Source organism: Felis catus, chromosome C1 (genome assembly GCF_018350175.1).
Source record: "Felis catus isolate Fca126 chromosome C1, F.catus_Fca126_mat1.0, whole genome shotgun sequence".
Classification (NCBI taxonomy): Eukaryota; Metazoa; Chordata; class Mammalia; order Carnivora; family Felidae; genus Felis; species Felis catus.
The window spans coordinates 215,280,164-215,294,526 of NC_058375.1; the positions used below are offsets into that span (position 1 = coordinate 215,280,164).

Here is a 14,363-nt window from a genome sequence, read left to right on the forward strand (position 1 = left end):
CAACTACCAATCCCCCTGGATTGGAACAACGACCACAAAAGACTTCAGTATTTCCCTCATGGCAGTTTATGAGGCCCATCCTCTATCAACAAGTAAAATGTGATGTGAGTAGCTAAAGATTAAACAGAGAGTTCCAATCACTTGGGAAGCAAGAAACAAACTAGCAACACCTTGCTAAATAACTATTGGGTCAAAAATGAGCTTTCAAAAAATATAATTGCAAGTCACTTAGAAAGCAGTGGAAATGAAAATATTATATGCAAGGACTAACAATATATGGCCAAAGCTGCCCTCAGAGTGAAATGCATAGTCCTATACCTTTATTAGCAAAAATAAAGAAAATAATTCAATGATATCAATAATAATCTTCACAACAATGAAACTAACTCAACAAGGAGTTAAGTGCTACTGTTACCTTCTCATTATAGATGAGAAGATTAAGGCATAGAGAAAGTAAGAAATTTTCTTTTTTTTACATGGCTAGTAAGTGGCAGAAACATGGTTCACGGCCTTTTAATCACCATCGTGTTCAAACTAACGGGTTTGAAAAATGACACTCTAACAAAACTTAAGAGGAGCAGGAAGAAAAAAAAAATATTTGATCGGAACTAAATTAGAAAAGAAAAAAGAGGAAGAATAGAAATATTCTTTATTCCCCGAAATCATTTTAACAATGTAAGGAATAAATAAAACCGAGAATTCAAACATGATAACAAATATTGAGGAAAATTGTGTGGATGTAACATATAATTGTATGCCAAAAAATTTGAAAAGCTCATGGGAATTTATATTTTTCTGTAAAACTATAATTTTCAAAACCCGTTTCAACAAGAAGAACTAGAAAATCTGACTAGACGAATTATCAATGAACGAGCTTAAAGGGAAGTAAAAGGCTCCAAAATTGCTCTGGGCCAGATGGTTTCACCCAGAAAAAAATTTTGAAACTCTATTATTGGTTAATTTCAAAGATGTTTATAGTCTCCAACACATACAGAAGTGTGAGATCCTTATACATTGCTGGAGAAAGAACAGATAGGTGCCCTTTCTGGAAAACCATTGCAAAGTATATATCAAGCACGTGAAAACTGTTCATACTGTACTTACAAATATCTCACTAGGAATTTAATATTTAGACAAACAGATGATTAAAATATTTCTGACGATATCAAGAATTGACAGAAACCTAAAGAGCTGGGAATCTCAATATCAGAGGGATCTTCTGGTAGATTACTTTATAAACATGAAGGAAAATTGTGGAAAATAATACTTCCAAAGGTTTTCTGATGGTATGGAAAATATTTGCAGTTTTAAATAAAAAATTATGAAAGCTACGTTAATTAATCTGTGTGCCTAGGAAAGACAGAAGTTCCCTAAAGTCTTGATGGTGCTGACCACTGAGTTGTGGAATTAAGCATGATTTTAATTTTTCTTGTACTTGCCTGCATTTTCCATGGTTCCTACAGTGAGTGTGTGTTATTTTTAAATACTCAAATCATAGCACTAGTTTGTATTCCTTTATGTGTCTGTTAATGATAATCTCTGGTGATTTACAGTGGTTTCACAGCCAACACATAGGACTTCTTTGTTTCTTTTCTGTCTTCCCTGAAAAAGAGTGTTTGGTCTTTTGTGGAAGTTGTTTACTTTGTTGACCGGATCTTCCTTTGTGGTCTCTATTCGTGGCTTACAACCCCCCCTTCCTAGTAGACGGGCTATACCAGGACCCGGACTTAGCTGGTCTGAAACAATACCACATTTCACAAACACTGAAGTTTTATATATTTTGAGGATCTCTTTTGGGCTTTTTCTCATTTTCCATCAGCTGTTTTTTCTTTTTTCTGGAGTCAGTGCTACACTTTCCAAAGTAGTGTTGCAATACACATGCATGAAAAAAGAGCTCACGCCTCTCCTTATTCTTGGTATTTAAACTTTAAAATCCCTTTGTCAGGCGTGCCTGGGTGGCTCAGTCCGTTGAGTTTCTGACTTTGGCTCAGGTCGTGATCTCACGGCTCTTGTGAGTTCGAGCCCTGCTTCGGGCTCTGTGCTGATAGCTCAGAGCCTGGATCCTGCTTTGGAGTCTGTCTCTCTCTCTCAATCTGCCCCTAACCCACTCGCATTCTGTCTCCGTCTCTCTCTAAAATAAATAAACATTAAAAAATTAAAAAAAAAAGAATAAATAAAATCCCTTTGTCAAAGCACAACCACAAAGACAAACCATGAGGCAAAACAACACAATACAATTTCATACTCACTGAGTGGGAATCATGTTAAAACCTATAATCTGATGCAGGAAAATTGAAATTGTTGTAATATTGAGTCTCCTTCCAATGATAGGATATCTCTCAGTTTCTGCAAGTCTGTGTCTTTGAGGAAAGTTTTACACTTTTCCTCATTAAGACCTAGATATTTCTTCTTAATGTTATTTCTAGTGATTATGTATTTTTGTTATTATTGTGAATGAGGTCTTCATTCAATGTAATTTTGGAGGCCGTTTTTTATATAAAAAAGGATTTATTTGTTGTTTTGAATCAAATGTTTTATGAATTCTTTTTTTTTCAGTAGATTCTCTGAGTGTTCTATGTTTGCGACTATATTACTGATAAAAGTGTTACTTCTAAATGCAACTCTTCCATTTAATTATATCTTGCATTTTTTGCTTGTATTGATGCCTGGGCTAAAATGTCCAGTGTGATGTTAAATACCAATGATCATGGCAAGTATCCCAATGGGCATTCAAAATACCTGGTGTCATGGTGGTAGGAACAAGGCTAGTATTTTCACCAGTAAATAGGATTTGGTGAAAGCTTCAATATACATGTATTTTCAGAAAGTATCGTAAGGCATCATCCTTTTATTTCCAGTTTATAACTTTTTTTAACATTTATTTTTGAGAGACAGAGCGAGACAGGGCATGAGTGGGGAAGGGGCAGAGAGAGAGGGAGACAGAATCCGAAGCAGGCTCCAGGCTCCGAGCTGTCAGCCCAGAGCCCAACGCGGGGCTTGAACCCACGGACCGTGAGATCACGACCTGAGCCAAAGTCAGCCACCCGACCAACTGAGCCACCCAGGTGCCCCTCCAGTTTATAATTTTTTAAATCCAGAGTGAATGTTGGGTACAAAGTGTCTTTTTGCATCTATTGGGTTGGAATTTTCCCCTTGAAGCCATAATCTAATGGACTTAATCTTAGAAACAATGCTAATTGTTCCTTAATAACCTTAACTGGGTTTAATCATCCAATGCTTTGTTAGGAGTTTGGTATCCTTATTCATTAGACAGTGTGGTCTTTGGCTTTTCCTTGTGTGATTCTTCCCTTGTTGAGTTTTTGGAATTAGTGTTATGTTCTGGAAGAATATAAATGGAATAGGAATGATTTGTTCCAGGAAAGTTTACAGGGCTCCCCTGTCAAGTGCCCAGAGCCCTGTCTTGCAAATATTATCCCATTTGTCATTTCCAGGACTCTCCTGATTGGAGCTCCTGACTGGGCCAGGACCACTTTCAGAGGAGAACTGTAATATTTGGATTTTGTTTTCATTCTTCTTTTGTTCTGATTGAATACATATGGCGTTACCAGGCAGTAACCTTCCTCTCCCTATTGAATCATCCCTTATAAACTTTGCTTATATTCTTGGAGTTCAGATTGAACTTTTTTTTGTTTTTAAGAGACAAAGTGATGGAGAGCGAGAGAGAGAGAGAGAGAGAGAGCGCGAGAGTGCATGTGTGGGAGTAGAGGAGGGGCAGAGGGAGAGGGAGAGAGAATCCTAAGCAGGCTCCACGCCAGCTCAGAGCTTGATGTGGGTTTCCATCTCACAACCATGAGATCAATGACCTGAGCTGAAATCAAGAGTTGGACGCTTAACTGACTGAGCCACCCGGGCGCCCCAAGAATGAACATCTTTTAATGCAACCCTAATACTCTAAGAACCAAACACCTTCGAATGGAACATGAAGGTCAGAAATTCCTTTCTTCATGCTACCCCAGAACTTGTTTATTGTATGGAATTAAGTGTTAGGACAAAATATCTCTTTATTTATTTATTTAAAAAAAATTTTTTTTTCAACGTTTATTTATTTTTGGGACAGAGAGAGACAGAGCATGAACGGGGGAGGGGCAGACAGAATCGGAAACAGGCTCCAGGCTCTGAGCCATCAGCCCAGAGCCTGACGCGGGGCTCGAACTCACAGACCGCGAGATCGTGACCTGGCTGAAGTCGGACGCTTAACCGACTGCGCCACCCAGGCGCCCCGCAAAATATCTCTTTAATTGCCTCGGTTTTTTGGCCTTGTAACTATGGGCTTCTAAAGAGCAAAGACTCCATCTTGTTCAATTTCTACTCCATAGACCCTGGCAAAGGTCTTGGCATGTGATAGATTCCAGACAAATATGTATGTGTGTTTATCAATGTCTACCTGTATCCCCCCCCCACACACAAATATAAGTAGTGTATGTATGTGTGCATGTGTAGATACATACACGCACTCACAGATTTCTGTGTGTGTGTCTGGATACCAACACACACACACAGAAGCACACACACACTTCCTGGAATGCTATCAGTTTCAATGAGTTTACACAAATGAGCACAGGTCAATAGAACAAGAACTAGATTGGAAATGTGATCCTTACATGGTCACTGGCCATTTATGTGACAGCGAGTAAGTGACCCCGCCATTTTGAACCCTCATTTCTTCATGTTTAAAACAAAGCCCTGGGGCGCCTGGGTGGCGTAGTCGGTTAAGCGTCCGACTTCAGCCAGGTCACGATCTCGCGGTCGGTGAGTTCGAGCCCCCCGTCGGGCTCTGGGCTGATGGCTCAGAGCCTGGAGCCTGTTTCTGATTCTGTGTCTCCCTCTCTCTCTGCCCCTCCCCCGTTCATGCTCTGTCTCTCTCTGTCCCAAAAATAAATAAACGTGGAAAAAAAAATTAAAAAAAAAATAAATAAAACGAAGCCCTGTTCCATAAGATCTCCAAGACCCTTCTGCATTTAGGACTCTGGGAGGAGACATCAGTATAGTTGGACCTGAAGGGTTAGCCTTAATATTGACATATACAAATGCTATCCTGCATCTTGGGCCACAAATCTCAAAGAGAAGTTTCTCTGTACTTTTCAGGGATATTTTTCAGCTCAGTACATAATGGATGACTTCAAGAGAGACCCTCTGTATATCCTGGACAACAATCACACCCATCTGTTACTCGTGGACAATGGCTGCCACGGACATCCTACGGTTGAGGCAAAACTGCGGAATCAGCTGGAGAAGTACATCTCTGAGCGCACTATTCAAGGTCAGGATTCAGAAAGTGGACTTTAAGGGAACAATGAAACAATGGAGCGAAAGCCTTTATTTGCCACGTAGAGTGGCAAATTCTCTGTGTCTTCCCACTGCTGAGATGCTGGTGTTGAGATGTGTCCTGTTATGGAACTGGAGTACGTCATGATGTAGTAATAGACTCGGTAACAGGGACGCATTGGAGGTGTTCTCAACCTGTTTCCTTTCTCAGTGGGGCACACATGAAGGAAGGCATTTGTATTGGTAATACTCTTTCTGGAGAGAACACATAGTCATGTAAAGTTTTCACCCCTTCAAGAAAGCACAGGATTATGCAGATTAGCGAGAGTGTAATTATTTTAAGGATACACTTGAACCTGGCAAAACTAAATCATTCACAGACGTTAGCCTTTTAAATATCAGTAAGGAATTGCAATACGACCCATGTCATGCTGTTGCTGGCTTGGGCACAGAGACACATCCGTCATGGTCAGTGGGTAGGTAGTCAGTCTGAGATCTGCAGCCATCACCTCACACCCTGTAGTCAGTCTGAGGTCTGAGGCCATCACCTCACACCCTGTAGTCAGTCCGAGGTCTGAGGCCATCACCTCACACCCTGTAGTCAGTCCGAGGTCTGCGGCCATCACCTCACACCCTGTAGTCAGTCCGAGGTCTGAGCCATCACCTCATACCCTGTAGTCAGTCTGAGGTCTGAGGCCATCACCTCACACCCTGTAGTCAGTCTGAGGTCTGAGGCCATCACCTCACACCCTGTAGTCAGTCTGAGGTCTGCGGCCATCACCTCACACCGTGTAGTCAGTCCGAGGTCTGAGCCATCACCTCACACCCTGTAGTCAGTCCGAGGTCTGCGGCCATCACCTCACACCCTGTAGTCAGTCTGAGGTCTGAGGCCATCACCTCACACCCTGTAGTCAGTCCGAGGTCTGAGGCCATCACCTCACACCCTGTAGTCAGTCTGAGGTCTGCGGCCATCACCTCACACCCTGTAGTCAGTCCAAGGTCTGAGCCATCACCTCATACCCTGTAGTCAGTCTGAGGTCTGAGGCCATCACCTCACACCCTGTAGTCAGTCTGAGGTCTGAGGCCATCACCTCATACCCTGTAGTCAGTCTGAGGTCTGAGGCCATCACCTCACATCCTGGGCTCATGGAGCAGAAGCTCCTGGTCTACCTCTTCTTGAAGTAGATGAGTGCTTCTAATGAGTACGTTTTACATTTTATGCCTTACAGATTCCAACTACGGTGGCAAGATCCCCATTGTGTGTTTTGCCCAAGGAGGTGGCAAAGAGACTTTGAAAGTGAGTCTTGGTTTGGTTTTCTAGAAGATTGATCAACAAGCGAACCCAGAAAATTTGCATTTTCAGGGCTTTGGGGCTTATGTGGTCAATTTCTTTTACTACAGCAAGTAGGTAGTATTCTCTTAGCCACACAATGTTCTCTAATATTCCAGAAGAGGCTTTGGAAGAACATGAATAGCCTGTATACCTAATGTTGGCTTTGGCCGTCAGCCTACCAAGGAGAAGGGTTGACATTAACTCCTAAGACAGATCATAAGCAGCATGTATGTTGGAAAACCATGGTTACCCCATGTGCGTGGAGATGGGCTGTGATCATAAACACACAGGTTGCCCCCAGATCAGGATTCCCAGACCCACCAAAAGCCCATCCACATGCTTCCTGGGCCTGCAAAGACTCCACCCACAAGAAGGAACCCCAAACCCTAAGTGACTCTGAGATCACAGAAACTTCCTGAACAATTCTACACTTCCAAGTTGAGCAGTCAAGCAGGAATTCTGCTTCCCACCCCATCCGTGCAGACTTTGGTCTTACTGAGAGCACCTTGCCGGCAGCCAGGTATCTGTTTGACTTTAGAATGCATCAGTGTTACCGCATTTTTGTCGGTGTCTCAAGGCATGCACATCGTGCTGAAGATGCCTAGTTTTAGGAATAGGACTTCACAAGAAAGTGATTTTCAACTCCTCCTTTTAATTAATTTCACATTGATTTGCCTGCCCCCTCATTTTCCAAACTATTCTGTGTAGATACTACGATTCTTTATCTTCTACTTCCCTCCCAGAGCCTCCTCCCGGAGTTACAAGTAATTCCTGGCCAAGTTGTTTGGAATCATAACCTAGCACTTCTCTTTGTTTATATAACAATGGCCTTCTCATTCATTCATGTGTATTTATTGAGCACCTGCTGTAAGATCTGCTACTGAGACCATTGGTAAATGAAAATTTTTCAGGGAAAGCCTTTTCAGGGAAACATAAACGATTTTTTTTTCAATATGAAACTCTCAGTAGGTGACATACACTCGCTTTAAGAGCAGAAGAGGAAGAGAGGAAGAGAAAGTAATTGAAAGATGGTTATGTTTGTTATCTCTCTCTCAAATTTTAGATTTGAAATTCTGATTTCCAGAGGGCCACTACAGTTCCATGGCATTTTCCCCAAGCACCTGTGCAGCCAGTAACCGTGCCCAGAACAGGGGACAAGAGAGAGGAGGGACAGCTCCCTGTCTGGTCACCCCACTCCGGCCCCAGCATGCGGATACCTGCCCGCAGGGCAGGTAGTGGGGTGCAGAGCTGGGAACACCCTGGTGTCTGCCCCAATGAGGCACCACACGCTCCATGGGTGACATGTTCTCCATGAAGGCATTCAGTGTCTCCTAAAGGTTGGGGACCCAAAGTTTCTTCTGGGCATATATATCACTTTATCTTGTTATTAAGTGAATTAAGACTCTGAAGAACGATTCCCCTCTGCCAGCCTCTGTGGAAATAAAAGTGTGGTGCATATTTATATAAGAAACAAATTTAATTTTATTCTCTTTTTGTAAAAAGGGCAAGGAAAATGATTTGGGAATTCTAAAGGAAATAGGTGTCAACATAATAGAAAATATGTGGCTGCTTGAAGGTATTTTCATACTTTGTGAGTATGAATATTTTTAACCTATGCCACATAAGCTGTCAGTGATAATATTGAATACCATTTTAGAAGTTGTCATGCAAATCTATGATGTCAGGAGTTGAAATGATCAATTTTGTAGGTAGAGATATTTTAAAGCACTTATTATGGAGAACTTAAGCTCGTCACGCGTGTCCTTATTATGAGATTTGGTATTAGCACAGGGTGTAATACACCTGGCCCATATTTCTCATTCATAAACAGTTGCAAACATTTGGTTTGCTTCTGATTGAAATAAAACCCCAAAGGAGGGGCGCCTGGGTGGCTTGGCCAGTTAAGCGTCCGACTTTGGCTCAGGTCATGATCTCACAGTTTGTGGGTTGTAGCTCCACGTCGGGCTCTGGGCTGACAGCTCAGAGCCTGGAGCCTGCTTTGGATTCTGTGTCTCCTTCTCTCTCTACCCATCCATACCTTGCGCTCTGTCTCTGTCTCTCAAAAAAAAAAAAAAAACAAACAAAACAGAAAAAAACAGAGGAAAATGTGCAGAGATGTGTCAAGGTGTCTGGTCGACCACCTTGGTCCCGAGTGCGTTGTGTTGGTCATCAGTGTGTTTTCCTTCTGGCCGACTCTGTCTCCCCTCTCCCAGGCCATAAACACCTCCATCAAGAGTAAAATCCCCTGCGTGGTGGTGGAAGGCTCAGGGCAGATTGCGGACGTGATCGCGAGCCTGGTGGAGGTGGAGGATGTGCTGACGTCATCCGTGGTCAAGGAGAAGTTGGTGCGCTTCTTACCCCGCACGGTGTCCCGGCTGCCTGAGGAAGAGACCGAGAGTTGGATCAAATGGGTGAGCTTTAGGGGGACTTCCGGGTACCGAGAAGAAGGCAGCTAAGTTCTTGGGGAGGGAGGAAGCCTTACGTGCCCGACTCCACTAGAGCTGCATTATTTTATCTATTCTCAGTGACACTGAAGTGATACTCTGGCCCAAACCAGGTTTCTCGCTAGAAATTGAAGCTCGCGTAGGTTAGATGACTTCCAAGTCTCTGTACCTGGTAAGGGTAGCATATGGGGTTCAAAGTCAAGTCTGTTTGCAAAGCTGGTAATCCTTTTACGCCCTGACTTCGACGCATGTTTACCTTCCGAATTTTGTGTGTATCAGTGGAGGGGAGGCAAGAAATCCCAGGCAATGATGTTTTAGAAATTCACTGGAGGAGTTGTTACTATGGAATGATTGCCTTTCTAAATTAATTGGCCTGTGATTCCATTCAGAATCTCTCGCCCTTCTTATCAGATCGTGTAAGAAACGTACTTACCGGAATATCTATTCTACTTCTTATCGCTAAGCCTATAAAAGTATTTTAACCTAATGCCATGCCTCCTCACTTTTCCGTCTGTTTCATGACTGCTGTTGACCGGAACTGGCTTCCATTTTCTTGATCGCTCAGTTCATGAGAAAGCTCACGTTAATATTAGTGGGTGAATTCACCTCAACTCATTCCAGAATGACCTTCGATGTTTAGATAGTTTTAGGAGCACAGGCTACCACTTGGGAATTTATCCATAAAGGGATAAAAAAACAGGCTATAGGCAGTGAGTGGGTGATTTTAGTCATAGAGCCCATTTTGTCATGAGAGTTCAAGGTTGGATTTAGTATAAAAAATATTCCTTAACTAGATTGGTATTTCAACAGTAGTTAGTTGTGAAAGCATCTCAAAATACCGAACACGGCAAGCTGAAATCCTAGAATAGTGCAGATAATCTTGTTCATGGTAGCCTCTGCCAGTATTTAAGGTAAGCGTAGACAAACCAAAGCCTTGTAAATAATGAGAAAAAACCCGGGCTTCTAGGCTGCTTGGTACTCTGTGGTAAATTAACACACAGTGGGACCCTACTGGTCTTCTGTAATTTCATATGAGTGGGCACTTAGCTGAAATAATCAGGAAGCAAGTCCTTTCTGTTTTTGGTCTTGTTACCTGAAATCCAGAACTGAAAAACACAGATGCATCTTCTTCCAGAGTCGGTGTTGGTGTGGAATGGCATCCTGACCCACAAATTCTTGTATGATATTCCTACTTGAATTATTGCTTTTCCCCGATTTTATTAACAAGGTAAAGCTGGTGGTTTTCCATAAAAGTTTGTGCTGGGATTTTCTTGTATCTTGGCCCAAGTCCAGTTGAGAGACAGACACAAGAATCGGGTGGATAGACGTTAAGTTTTATCAGCTTCATTGATGATGAAGGCAAGGTTGACAGATGTGGCTTGGGTGCAGTCATAACGGGCTTTCTTGTGCTGAGCCCCGGAAAGAGACAGATGAGCCCACCTAGACGGAGGTGGCCCTGGATAGCTTCTCTTCTCCCAGGCTAGGTGTGTGGCTGAGGGCAGACAAGAGCACGGGCACTCTGCCAGGAGCAGATCCTAGTGGAGACGCAGGAAAGGGCTGGCCAGGCAAGGCGAAAGTCACCAATCAGATATGTCACTCTCTCAACCTGAGTAGGAGTAAGTGAAGGGGTAGAGAGTATCACAGGGCCTAATTTGGATAGAGCTTGCTCTGCATACAAATACACGGGTAAGGAAAAGGAGGCCTCCCTCCCCGAGTGGTTGTACATTTTTGATTGTCCACGTGTTGAAACCTAAATGGTCTGAGTCGATTCCAAACATATCAGCAGAGCAATCCCAGAGTATGCATATCAATGGCGACATTGTATGTTGAGCGCTGTACTCAAGGTGCTTTCCCTGGGTGGAAGGAAGAAATTCAGTGGTTGGGTCAAGGATACCCACAGAGGAAGGAATCGACAACTCTTAGCTTCCCACCAGTGATGGCCCTGGGTCCTCTCCAGTGACTTGCCTTCTATTCCTCATGCAACTTTTCTTCTGGAGTCCGAGCCACATCATGGCCAAAGAACAGAGGCCATCTAGCAGGTCCCCCACTCTTGACAAAGGATTTTCATTTCTGCTTTAAGAAAATCTGTCACAGGAATTCTGAAACAGGCTAAAAATCAGACACATTTCACTTATCCTGTCTGGGGTTCATACCTCATTCGTATTCATATCTGATATGCTAATGATCTATCATAGTTATAATCATGTCAGAAGACATCCGTCAATAATACAAAATTAGTCTGGCATTTTAATTATGCACTTATATAAAGTTTTGCAATTGGTACAGGTTTCCCAAAAGACCACGGTCAAGAGTGGAATTATCGATTAATGAATGCATACATCCAGTCAGATATTAGTTGAGCAACCCCCCAGGCTAGTTGGGGGTGACCTCACTGATCTTGTGGACAGCCAACCCCCAAATCTGCACTCATGGTTTCCTGACCTTTCCTGGAGACCCAGGGCACCTCTTCCCTATGATCATGCTTCCTCCTTCTACCAGTTCAACCAGAGTTATCCCCCTGTGCCCACTTCTCACCTTCTTGAGAAGTTGACTCTCCATAGTATCCCAATCTATCAAGCAGTCTAGATACCATTCATTCATTTATTTCAAACTCATCTACTCATTTGTGCAGTTGATATTTATTGAATGTATATCAGATGCCAGGTTCTGGAATAGGCACTTCAGGAAGAACAGGATACCCAGCAGGAAGAGCCCTTGTCCGCATGGAGAGAACAGAAATTGGAAAAAAGTTTAGGTTGAGTGGTTACAATGTATAAGGTTGAACTGAAATGGGTGTTCTTAAGAAAGGTTACGTGGATTTGTAAGGGCACGAGCCAAGGGAGCCTGGCCTGGTATGAAAGGGGAAGGCTTCTCAGAGGAGGTGATATGGAAGCTGTGATCTGAAGGCTAGGTAGTTAGCGGGGTGAGGACTGGGATTGGAATGGCTAGAACAGCATGTGCAAAGGTCCTGAGGTGCAGGGCAAGCACGGCCTACCCCAAGGACCTATAATATGGCAGTGAGGGTGGAAGCTGGAAAGCTTACCAGGGACCAAGCCAGGCAGCTTCTTTCTTTTTTTTTTTTTTTTTTTTTTTAAATTTTTTTTTTTTCAACTTTTATTTATTTTTGGGACAGAGAGAGACAGAGCATGAACGGGGGAGGGGCAGAGAGAGAGGGAGACACAGAATCGGAAACAGGCTCCAGGCTCCGAGCCATCAGCCCAGAGCCCGACGCGGGGCTCGAACTCACGGACCGCGAGATCGTGACCTGGCTGAAGTCGGACGCTTAACCGACTGCGCCACCCAGGCGCCCCAGGCAGCTTCTTTCTTGAACACCGTTTCAAACTTTGGGCCTTGTTCAAGTGCAATGGGAAGCCCCTGAAAGGTCGAATTGTGATGGGTTGTGTTCAGGAAAGTGCACACTGGCTGCAGTGGGGGGACAGGACTGGAGGAGGTAAGAGGGAGGTGTCGGGGAGGGGCCCAGTTAAGATTCCCTGCAGCTGTCCCTGGGCCCCGTCAGTTTGCTCCGTATCCATATTCACGTATTCCTTCTTCCTTTTCTTTTTGAAAGAAAAGATGTCTCCCCCCCCACTTGTGCCCCCCGAATCGTGGGACCTGGACCCCTTCCACCTGTGATTTCTAGCTGGACCCTTTCCTTCTGAGCAAGGACTGCCTGTGTGGCGAGAGGGCCCTTCCCTTCACCCCACCCCCTCCCAGCCTGTCCGTCGGGCTGCCCACCCTGGATGTGTCAGGCAGTTTTCCTTTATTTCCTGGTCACCCCTTGATCTGAGCCTCTGAACCCCCAGCACGGCCTTCCCAGGAGACCGCAGGCTGAACGGTCACCCCCTAACGTCCAAATCCAAGGCCCTGCCTGCCACACAGCTTTCATCCTCCCGACCTGGCCCGAGACCCCCCTCCCCCGGTCCACGTGACACTCTGGTGCTCCACATCGTCATTTCCAGACGTTGCTGGGCCCCCATCCCCAGCCCGGAGCTCAGTAAACCCAACCGGCTTCCTCCGCTGGGGGAGCTCTGCCTCATCAAGCTCCGGCCAAGCTCCCCAGTGCCTGAAGCCCTGGGATCGGGTTTTAACATAAAACATTACAGAAAAATCACAAAGGATAACAGCAAATTCCTTATCTCTTTCTCCGGTCACCAAGTCTTCTTGGCTGTTGTGCACATTGGACTTTAGCTTCCCGTGGGTGAAGGCCTCATGACCGCACTTGGTTTCTGCGGCTTAAAAAAATTTTTTTTAAGGTTTATTTATTTATTTTGAGAGAGAGAGAGAGAGAGAGAGGGAGCGAGCAGGGGAGGGGCAGAGAGAGAGAGAATCCCAAGCAGGTTCCACGCTGTCAGCTCAGAGCCCGACATTGGGCTCCAACTCACGGACCGTGAGATGATGATGACCCGAGCAGAAATCAAGAGTTGGACGCTGAAGTGACTGAGCCGCCCAGGCGCCTTGGTTTCTGTGGCTTCTGTCGCTCTTTCCTCATTTATTTGCTCATTCAACAATTGAGTGTCTACCGCGTGCCAGGCTTTGTGGCATGCACACGCTCATGCGTGCACGCACACACACACACACACACACACTCACCCCTAGTCCCTTGAGTCTCAGCTCTTTGCTGGGGGCTCTTTCACACGTGTGCCCTTGTACAACCAGCGCTCTGTTCTCGTCGTGGTTAAGGGCTCATTATTCTAGTTCAGAGGTTAGACGCTACAGGTAGAGACGCCCTAAAGGGAGGGAAGGAGATTGGGAACGCCCTCTATGTGGTGTTTAAAAAAAAAAATGGAATAAAAGGGTCTTCACCAAAAGAGAGAAGCTTATGTGCTCCTTATGTCTGAAAGCAGTTGCCTGATGACAGTGCTCTTTAAATCTTGCCAGCTCAAAGAAATTCTCGAAAGTTCTCACCTGTTAACAGTTATTAAAATGGAAGAAGCTGGGGATGAAATTGTGAGCAACGCTATTTCCTATGCTTTGTACAAAGGTGAGTAAAAGTAGCGTCTCCAGTTTCAGCTTTGTGTTGCTTTCTGCGGCTTCTAATGGCCTGTGCTTATTTCTTCAAACAGCTTTATTGAAATATAATCTTGCACTTAAGTTTGGTTATCATAGATCGGAAGCTAGAATAACTGTTATTGGCCTGCTGCGTTAAATCTCCTTGGCTGAATGTATTTAATAGAACAAGAATTTTTATGTCGTTAAAATACCGGTCGAATATGATCCCAGCACTCTCCAAAGAGCTGTCTGCGACCGTGGGTTAAAATTTTCATCTGGGTCTCAGGAGTTGATAATAGCTGTGGGGCTTT

At 44.3% G+C, this 14,363-nt stretch overlaps 1 protein-coding gene across 1 annotated transcript in view; it reads left to right on the plus strand.

The window, feature by feature from the left end:
* TRPM8 (transient receptor potential cation channel subfamily M member 8) overlaps positions 1–14,363 on the plus strand; it is a 95,985-nt gene that overhangs the window by 29,563 nt on the left and 52,059 nt on the right. Inside the window, exons 7-10 of the mRNA XM_006935704.5 lie at positions 5,107–5,281; positions 6,516–6,583; positions 8,833–9,030; positions 13,942–14,044. Coding sequence (XP_006935766.1) covers positions 5,107–5,281; positions 6,516–6,583; positions 8,833–9,030; positions 13,942–14,044 — 544 coding nt within the window. The remainder of the gene's footprint in view (positions 1–5,106; positions 5,282–6,515; positions 6,584–8,832; positions 9,031–13,941; positions 14,045–14,363) is intronic.